Genomic DNA, 10,272 nt, shown 5'->3' on the forward strand with positions numbered 1-10,272 from the left:
TGTATACATTTAAAGACCTTGATTATTATGCATTACGTTATACTAGTTTATTTAGCACAGAATATAAGCACTTGATATTAATTAATATTATACAACTAAAACAAATACACAAAACGACCCCACAATTATATACGTATGTACTGACGCTATATATTATAAAGATGTAAATACCATCAGTTATTGACCAATTCAGGTACGAGTTGACTAGTGGGGGTACGAGTTGACCAAAAATCGGATACGAGTTGACCAAATCGGGTACGAGTTGACCGAAGGTACGAGTTGACTTAGGTACGAGTTGACTAGCTTCGGTTTTGAACAAAGTAATTTTTTTACGCGGTATATTTAGACAACAACAACAACCGTATACCACTACAACAAAATAAATAACAAATGTGTTCCAATCAAGAATTATGGAGTGATGATGAAGACTCTTTATTAATCGAGACCTTAAACAAATGTATTGAACATAATATAGGTGCTACCTAATTTACGGGCAAAAGCTTTTTAAGTTTTTTTGATAACCATGTATTTTTAATAAATATATTGACATGATTGTGTTCAAAATATAATAATTGTTGCAATAATTAAGTATCCCGGTGTGGGGTATTTTCGACGATGTAACGATTTTTCAACAAATGGCAATATAAATGATGCAAATAAATATGAAAGTCATGAATATTTTCATAAACAAATTTGTTTTAAATAGATTTGTATAAAAAACTTAATCAGAAAAGTTGTATACTTGTTTACAATAGAGAAAAATGTCCGATACTCACCGTTTGTGTTCTGCGTATCGGGTGGGGTATTTTCGATGGTCGTGCTGCACTAATAGTAAATAGTTCCATACTCTTCAACAAAGATAAGGGGTATGGTCCAATTAAAAAATGAACATATTTAAACTGTATTTAACTAGTTTGAACAGAAATTAACAGTTTTAAGAACTTATTTACAGTTTTATTTATGTCAGCTGTCTATTTTATTAATGTTCAGCAGTACACTTAGGGCAAAGGAAAGAGTCACCCCGCCTCAGTACTTTGATTTGTATACAAAATGTCAAATGTACCCATCCCTGACGCAAATCACAACATCCCCACTTGACAATGTTGATGAATGAAAGCTTTGTGTCAGTGCAAGGGGGAAAGAAGAGCTTGCACATAATGCACTTGTCAGACTCTGAAATGTCACTTTCATCTGAGTCGGAGCTGACCACCTCTTCATCTGGGGGCTGCTTTCCTTTCACCGGAAGGCCGGAGGTACTGGGTACAGAGAAAGAGATGATACACTGTTCTACATCTGTACACTGTTTTCCCTGTGACTTCAAGTGAAGCTTTATTGCGCCAGCAACTGGCGATTCTGTTATAGCTCTGCCTCCCACAACTTTACTTAGGGTATTCTTTTGCTTTTTCTGTTGAACATTTTTTAGAATTTGACCACCTTTTGTTTGAAAAAAAGATTCATCTGATTTTTCAGGAACATCTTGAGTCGAGTTGTTATTTTTGAAAGCTGTTGATGGAGCCAGATCCAAGGGGCTTATCACATTTGGATTTAAGGGAAATACACCCGCCTTTCTAAAAGCTGCCTGAATATTTGAGGCAGTCAGGGTACTTGTGTAAGCTCTGCAAGCAAGGGCACACACTTCATACCGTGTGATGGCATTACCACCCCTTTCTCTTATGTGTCTATGGCATGCAGAATTCCAGGCATGTTCTAGGGGCCCATAGCAACTGACATCTAAGGGCTGTAACAGATGACTACAGTGAGGGGCCAAAACAAACAGAATTATGTGTTCTTTTTTTGTCCATTCAATCAACGGCAAAGATACGTGACTCTTGTGGCCATCATATAATATGAGAACATATTCATGTCTCCAGCTGGCAAATACTTCAACAAATGATTTTTCATGTAATGGTCAAATACAACAGAATTTGACCATCCACTTTCAGTGACTGTGCCTGCTGCTCCAGGGGTAGCTCCTGCTAAAAGGGAGTCCAACATACGCTTACCTGGAAACACAAAATAAGGTGGTATTTGGTGTCCGACACCACTAACACATCCAATCAAAGTAACTTTTTTTGACTTTCCAAAAGTAACTGCCTGGGTTTTGCATAATTTTCCAGAAACAATTTTTGGGGGTTTATGTTCAACATTCAGTCCTTTCTCGTCGATATTGAATATGCATTCAGGTTTGCTTGTTAAGTCATATTTATTCATTATGTTTGTCAGTTCTTTAAAGTAATTGTTGATGGAAATTGGATTAGCAGACATGGCACGTGATAGTTCAAGACTTCTAGGCTTGTTCAACTTCAAATTTGGCCATCTGGACATGAAGCCATAAAACCAGTCAATTTAGCCTAATGTTTGCCCTTTTTGTTGTATACCAACGTGTACAGCGTAGTCAGATGCTACATTGATGGTTTCCTGGCGTGAGTAGCCGTAGCCTACTTCAGCCATTGTTTGCAAATGGCTAGCTAAAAATGCCTCTTGATCTAACGTGAACAAAGTGTGGGGCCCAGATCTTAAAGTGTCTATGTCAACTCTGCCCTTAACCCGATCTTTTAAAGTGGTTATGGGCACTGCGAACATCTTTGCAGCTCTTTCCACTGAAATCCCATCCTCTACCACAGCCTGGTACGCTTCTGTCAAATCCCCAGGGTCATACCTCCTGTAAGGGCCTCTAGAAGGACCCTTATGCTACAAAATATATGATATAATTGTTTTTGCACGTGCCAAATACAGTTTCCTTATTGATAATATCTTAATTAACAATAAAAACGATGTAAAGACTCGCATAACTTATTACACGTTTTTTATGTTGAACAGTATACTACAGGTTCAAATGAATATCACGTGACTACTATGGTATGTATGACGAGTGAAGCAGACGAACTGTCAAAAATTTAAGTTGTTGTTAAATAAAGTTAAACTTTATTCGTGAATGGTGATATTTAGGGAATTAGCTGAAAGGCATGAAAAGCATCATATTTGAACAAAAGTATGTTAATTTACCGTCCGTATAGCCATGAAATGGTAAATTAGGTCATCGTTGATGGAGCTATGTATAGTCAATGTAAACAACATGTGACTTACGTTGAGTATGCGCGGCACGCATGTTTACACCGGAAAATGCGCAATCGTCGAAAATACCCCTACGTCGAAATTACCCGATGTCACGATAATGCATCCAAAAAAATCAATCTAAAAACGAGTTACATGTTCCTAGCTTAAAGATCTAGCATCTTTTTTTTCTAGCCACAGGAATTTAAAGCTAGTTCAGAGGCTGTGGATGGGGTGTCTGCTAACTGGCTTAGTCACTGGGAGTGGGAGGTCTCTATATTGATCCCTTTAGTGGGTGCATTCTTAAGATAACCCTGAAGATAAACTATGGTGTACCATTTGGGTTGAAAGTCAAGAAGACCTACAAGGTAAAAAGGAGAAATGTACGTTGATGTACAATAATTGTACGTCTGCATACACATATAAATACACTTTGAAATATATATTTGTACGTCAAAGTACAATTTGTACTTCGACATACATGTTTGTACTTCGACGTACAATTTTTCTGAACAGCCAATCAAAAAACTTGTCTCTTGAGCCGCTTTTCCTTCAGATTTATTCATAATAAATGTTTAAAATCTCTTTTTTAATTGAGTACAAAATGAGTAAAAATATCAGAATGGCAAAAAAAACACACAGAAGTTTCAAGTATTTAATGCTTTGAAATAGATTATATACAAATTTGAAGAAGATTCAATTGTTACCTTTTTTAAATTAAAATTATTCAGCATATTGTGAGTATTTATTGATCATGCGGGGCGGAGTATCACGACCGTCCAGCGCATTACTCTGTAGGAAATTCCCAACGGTAACCAAACAGTTACCAAAAATAAACAGGATAAAAAATGTATAATAATCTCCCCGTTGGTCGTATTTTGTGATAACCATAACTTGCATAAGTCAGAGGTTAATTCCGCCACGCCAGGTTAAAAAATACGCACAATATCTATGAGTTAGCGGTCGATAGTCGCATAATTTGGTATAAATTATTATCATAATAATGTTTAATAAATACGCACAATATCTATGAGTAAGCGGTCGATAGTCGCATAATTTGGTATAAATAATAATAATAATAATGTTCAAAGTCAAATATCTCTAAAAGCAACAGATGTAAGGTGTCTTCTGATTGGCTAACACTCAAGGGTCGGTGAAAATTGTACGTCGAAGTACATTTCTTGTTCTACCTAGTAGGTCTTGTAGACTTTCGACGTCATGGTACGTCATATAGACACTTAAGTACTGGTCCTACCCAGGAAACAGTTTGTTTCATCAAATGTCTCAATTCAACTTGACAGCTTGCTAAAGCAGTTGCATTTAGCATACAGTTCACTGATTTAACATAATCAAAATCATGTGATGTGTCAAATCAATTTTGATTGACAAATTTGACAGAATTTTTTTTTAATCCAATAAGATTTAGACTGTCAAATAACACACACTACCTATTGAAAGTCATGCCTGGAGCTTTCGTCTGTATTGTCTTCTTATTTATTATCAATGTATAATTATGTGTAACGGCATAACAACATACTTGTTTCGCAAATTTAAATATTTAATAAATACAGGTATCTTGCAGGTTTCTAATTTTCTTTCGCAAACTATTGTTGAATAGTTTAAATTTTGTCGCCACTAAAAAACTAGCCATTTTGTAGCAATTCTTAAATCACAGTCTAAACTGCATACACTTAGCTCTATAGTTACAATTTTAATGCAAATATTAGAATGCATCGTGTTATATCATCCATATTTTTTTATTTACACATTCAAATAACACATAACACAGTACATATATGAAAAGGTATGTGGTATTGTGTGGAGATAAAAAACACTTCACATCATGGAAGAATAGAGATGCCAACTATAATGCTTAAAACAAATATTTTTTAACAAGCGTTTGTGATTTGTCAGGATAATAATAACAATAAGATATTGAAAAGATCAAAGCAAATAAATTCGACAGTAATCTGAGATTCGGCAATATATTTAAGACAGGTTATGTTCACGAAAATTGTGTTTGGTAAGGACTGTCACTATATGTAGTGAACCTTCTTCGGCTTAAACCCACTGAAGATGAGTATTCAGGGGTGATAATTGAGTAATGACTTAATTCTGGAACGGTTGCGAAGAAAAACAAATAATGCGAGAATATTTAGTGCGATTCGCTACACAATTATGATGTCATTGATATAATTTTTCCCTATGTGGTATTCTTATGTAATTTTATGTCTAAATTTCCATATGTATGAACGGTCAACGCCCGCTTCGAGGGCTTTTGCCCGTACAATTGTAGTCATTTTTTAAAATCTAAAAATATAGGCCTAAATATTTATCAATAATGATAATAATGCAATGCAAGTTCGTGATCTTTAAGGGGCCTTTAAACAGATTTTGGAATGTATTGAAGTTTTGTCACTAAATGCTTTATATTTATGCCCCCCTTCGAAGAAGAGTGGGTATATTGCTTTGCACATGTCGGTCGGTCTGTCGGACTGTCGGTCGGTCCGTCCACCAGGTGGTTTCCGGATGAGAACTCAAGAACGCTGGGGCCTAGGATCATGTAACTTCAATTACTTCATAGGTACATGTATCATGACTCGCAGATGACCCCTATTGATTTGAGGTCACTAGGTCAAAGGTCAAGGTCACGGTGACCCGAAATAGTAAAATGGTTTCCGGATGATAACTCAGAACGCTTAGGCCTAGGATCATGAAACTTCATAGGTACATTGATCATGACTCGCAGATGACCCCTATTGATTTTCAGGTCACTAGGTCAAAGGTCAAGGTCACAGTGACCGAAATGGTAAAATAATTTCCGGATGATAACTCAAGAATGCTTAGGCCTAGGATCATGAAACTTGATAGGTAGATTGATCATGACTCGCAGATGACCCCTATTGATTTTCAGGTCACTGGGTCAAAGGTCAAGGTCACAGTGACCTGAAATAGTAAAATGGTTTCCGGATGATAACTCAAGAACGCTAATGGCTATGATCATGAAACTTCGTAGGTAGATTGATAATGGCTGGCAGATGCCCACTATTGATTTTCAGGTCACTAGGTCAAAGGTCAAGGTGACCCGAAATAGTAAAATGGTTTTCGGATGATAACTCAAGAACACTTATGCCTAGGATCATGAAACTTCATAGGTACATTGATCATGATTCGCAGATGACCCCTATTGATTTTCAGGTCACTAGGTCAAAGGTCAAGGTCACGGTGACCCGAAATAGTAAAATGATTTCCGGATGATAACTCAAGAACGCTTATGCCTAGGATCATGAAACTTGATAGGTAGATTGATCATGACTCGCAGTTGACCCCTATTGATTTTCAGGTCACTATATCAAAGGTCAAGGTCACGGTGACCTGAAATAGTAAAATGGTTTCCGGATGATAACTCAAGAACGCTAATGGCTATGATCATGAAACTTCATAGGTACATTGATCATGACTTGCAGATGACCCCTATAGATTTTGAGGTCACTAGGTCAAAGGTCAAGGTCATGGTGACCCGAAATAGTAAAATGGTTTCCGGATGATAACTCAAGAACGCTTATGCCTAGGATCATGAAACTTCATAGCCGATATGGGGGTCATGCATGTTTTACAAACAGCCCTTGTTATCAATAACATTTATTAATGACAAACTTTTAATCGGGTAATAATTGTGACCTATTAAGATTTTTGTCATGATATTGTCATATTTATGATTTGACATATGACATATTTCAGAATCTTGAAATAGCCCCCAGATAGGCTTGAAACAAATAGTCATACATTTGAAATGAACATTTCAGGTTAATGTTAGTATAGATACTACTTCTAATTAAGGCAGTTTTCTTAAATATATAGAACTGTTTCAAATAACTGACAATTTCAGTAGTAAATAATTGTATTGGTACATGTACTAACCACATTACTACCGTATATGTCCTTATTGACGCTCATGCCCTAATAGACGCGCAGGCCGTCTTATCTGGGGTTCATCGGAATTTATCGGAACCATAAGATAAGATTAATGTAGCCCGTAATCCATTAAAGAGTAGCACATAACACCAGAAAACATTGTTTTGCTGGCCATTTTGTTTTCAACACGGTGACACTGTAAATATGCTACCTTGCGAGTATACTACGTAGGTTACAAACCAACAATAATAATAATTATTGTCGTCAGCACAGGTGAGTGATAAATCATAGAGATATAGACGCGTTTTATGTCTTCTTTTATTACAGTCAAACAAATGATATTGGTCTAATGATCGCGTACGATAATTATGCATTTGATTTCTTAAAACAAAACGGAACGAGTACGCTGTTTCTGTTAAGCAATTACCATTTACATTGTTCATTATTGAATATATATTTTGTCGATGTATATTCCTCGAGGACTGCCTGTAGCTCGGATGCAGTGAAAGGACGTTGTCTTGGGTGGTACGTGCGCTTTACGCCGATGACGCCAACTGTATGGTATTGAGTGTTTGGTTGTATTGTTTGACACACTATAAATACTTATCAACTAGACACAGTGAAGGCGCGAAATACCAGGTTAACCTTGATTTAATGGTGAGGGTCTCTTAATGGGGAAATATTTAAGTTGATGAAAAATAAAATGGGATCCACGGCTGATTTACGTTAAATTGGACATCGCGATGTAGCGGGTCTGCAGCAGACTACGTCATACTATTGGATTAAACAATGTTGTGAGCGGAAGGTAATGAAAATGTTACACTGTTCAAATGTGAGGAATAGGTGATAGTGGTTCGAATTTAACGCACATGGGTCTTGAAAAAACACGCGCAGTGCGCGTCAATAAGGACATATACGGTACCTGTATGCATTTTAAAACTTCCTGCAAATTCAAAGCTATTGCTATTTTCAGATGAAGAAGAATGTCCTGTAAAATCAACTTCCAAAATTTGCTTCACCAGCCAAGATGAAAAAAAGTTGCCAAATCGATGCCTTGGCATAAATGGATATGTGAACAAAAATATTGACTGTGTCATTTCCGAAACACACATTGATGGTGAAGTTGCATGTCAAAGTGAAATGAGCTTGGTTGAAATTGAATGTGGGTCGCTTCCAAAACGTTTGAAGAAGGTACGTAATGCAAGCGATGCAAATCACAGTCACAATGCTTGCAACCCAAGGTCACAAGGTTACTCCTCAGAAAGTCTTCTCAATTCTCAATCATCTAACACAAAACCAGGGTCTTTGGATTGCTTCATTACCTGTGACAATAGCTATAACCCAGAGGAAAGTGTCAACGATAAGAATTGGCCATTGTACCAATTCAGACCGGGATATCTATGGGTATCAGATCTCACTAGACAGCACTGGTGTGAACAGCAACTCCATTACTCGCTCACTGTTCCAGGACTGGTAGAGGAGAAGCCTGTGATGACACAGGGCACCAATCTACACCTTGAAAGAGGTCAGTCAGTCTTTGAGCAGATTCATTTTCCTAAATAATGATTACATGACAATATCACAATTAGTGGTAGTTTATAAATTTAGTTACTTATTCACAAACAATTCATGTTTTTGCATTTATCATAAATTGTATTACATAATTTTGAAAAATGTCTTGTTTTTATTTCAGAATTGGCAGTACATGATATTGTTGATGTGAAAGTCACTTCAAATGAAGACATCTGGACAATAAAAGTTTTGAACATGATTAATGCCATAGCAGGTTTCATGAATGGTGGATCAATTGCAAGAGAAGTACCAATTTTTGGGGCCCCCTTCGAAAAGGATGTTTTTATTGTAGGCCTTATTGATGAACTACGCTTTGACCCAAAGGAGTTTAGTATTGAGCTATGGGAGTTAAAAACTAGGATGAGAAAATCGCTGCCATCAAAAGCTCAATGTTCCCAGCATCAATTACAAATCATGCTTTACAAAAAAATGTTTGACGACATGGTGAAGGGGCTTTTAAAGAAGGACACAATTGCAAAGCATCTTTGTTTGGATTTTCAGAAGGAATTTGGTGAGGATATTCAAAGCCATGCATCCAGACTATTCCTGTCAAGTACAAATTTAGAGGAGCTAATGGAGGATTTGTTTACTAGGATGCAATGTTTGACGTGCATTCAGAGCATAGGCGTAGAGTACGTGCATCAAGACACCAAGGAGACCATTGGAATGAAGCGAGAAGTGTATAATGAGACAGAATTGCAGAGGCTATATAATCATTATCTTGGGTTTTGGTGTGGGGACCGAAAGGCAGTGGGCGTTGAAATTGAAGACGCCTGGAAGTGTCAATCATGCGACTACGCGGACATTTGTGAATGGAGAAGACTCAAAGCCGAGGAGTGTGTACAGAAGAATTCAAAGACTTAGTAAACACTTCATTAATGATAGTGAAAAATACATTTGATTTTATATACCATATTTATTTACCAGAAATAAACATTCTTGACTGTATGATTTTTTATTTTATAAATTGTATTCTACATGTATTTAAAAATATCATAAAGTTTGTAAGGCATGCCATGTTTATCAGTTGCTCAAAATGTAATAACAAATGTACTATGTAACTAGGTGCAAAATAGTGATGTACCAGAACAAAATCATGACTGTGGAATCAGGAAAATAAATTTATTTAATTGTATACTGTAATTCTCTTTGAAATATTTTGTGATGGCATGTTATCTTTATCATTTGCTTAAAATTAAAATGATAAAGGTACTAAGGGCAAAATATTGTATAACCTGTGTTTCCCAAATGTAGCAATGGCAGAACTGGCTTACGCTTTTGTTTGGTAAATTCAAGAAAATATTGTCATGGTGTTAATCTGTCTAAGGTTATTATGCACAAATCTCCTAAAGAACACTGAAATTGTGCTGACAATGAATTCCTGATTTAAATTCTCCATTCTAATCCAATCATTTCTTTTTACAAAATACTTCACAACTCCCTACATAGTTGTTAATTTTTAAATATTTAAATGAAAGTCTTTGAATAAAATAATCCAGATTCCTTATGAATTTGCAGGGCTTGACACTAACTTCTACAGATTGGTGTCCACAGGGAACCGTGCCTATTAAAATTAGTTCAAAATCCTGGGAAAAACTGCTGTCCCTCACCAAAATTTGGGGGTCTCTGGTTCCCAGGACACTGTTAGTGTCGATGCCTGATTTGGTAAACTATTTTCAATTTTATGCATTCTTTGTTTATGGGGAACATCAGTGAATTAAAATGGGTAAT

The 10,272-nt window shown here is 36.3% G+C and overlaps 1 protein-coding gene across 3 annotated transcripts; it reads left to right on the forward strand.

Annotated features, from left to right (window-relative positions):
* The first annotated feature begins 305 nt into the window (after positions 1-305).
* On the forward strand, positions 306-9,676 carry LOC127843884 (exonuclease V-like). 3 transcript variants are annotated; one of them, XM_052373777.1, is made up of 3 exons: positions 306-457; positions 7,943-8,494; positions 8,663-9,676. In XM_052373777.1, exons 1-3 carry the CDS (start codon positions 391-393, stop codon positions 9,403-9,405), a joined length of 1,362 nt encoding a protein of 453 aa, XP_052229737.1. In that variant the 5' UTR covers positions 306-390; the 3' UTR covers positions 9,406-9,676. The 3 variants fall into 3 exon arrangements, with proteins under 3 accessions (XP_052229737.1, XP_052229746.1, XP_052229754.1); XM_052373786.1 differs by lacking the exon at positions 306-457 and adding an exon at positions 3,052-3,422; XM_052373794.1 differs by lacking the exon at positions 306-457 and adding an exon at positions 3,052-3,324.
* The last annotated feature ends 596 nt before the right edge of the window (positions 9,677-10,272 follow it).

This window comes from Dreissena polymorpha, chromosome 1 (genome assembly GCF_020536995.1).
Source record: "Dreissena polymorpha isolate Duluth1 chromosome 1, UMN_Dpol_1.0, whole genome shotgun sequence".
In the NCBI taxonomy this organism is placed as follows: Eukaryota; Metazoa; Mollusca; class Bivalvia; order Myida; family Dreissenidae; genus Dreissena; species Dreissena polymorpha.

Bases quoted from the DNA above. Each gene is read 5' to 3' on its own strand.
- LOC127843884 (XM_052373777.1), top strand. From the start codon at position 391: ATGTGTTCCAATCAAGAATTATGGAGTGATGATGAAGACTCTTTATTA. The intron at 458-7,942 runs GTATTGAACATA...TGCTATTTTCAG, and splicing joins AATCGAGACCTTAAACAAAT to ATGAAGAAGAATGTCCTGTA. The intron at 8,495-8,662 runs GTCAGTCAGTCT...TTTTTATTTCAG, and splicing joins CAATCTACACCTTGAAAGAG to AATTGGCAGTACATGATATT.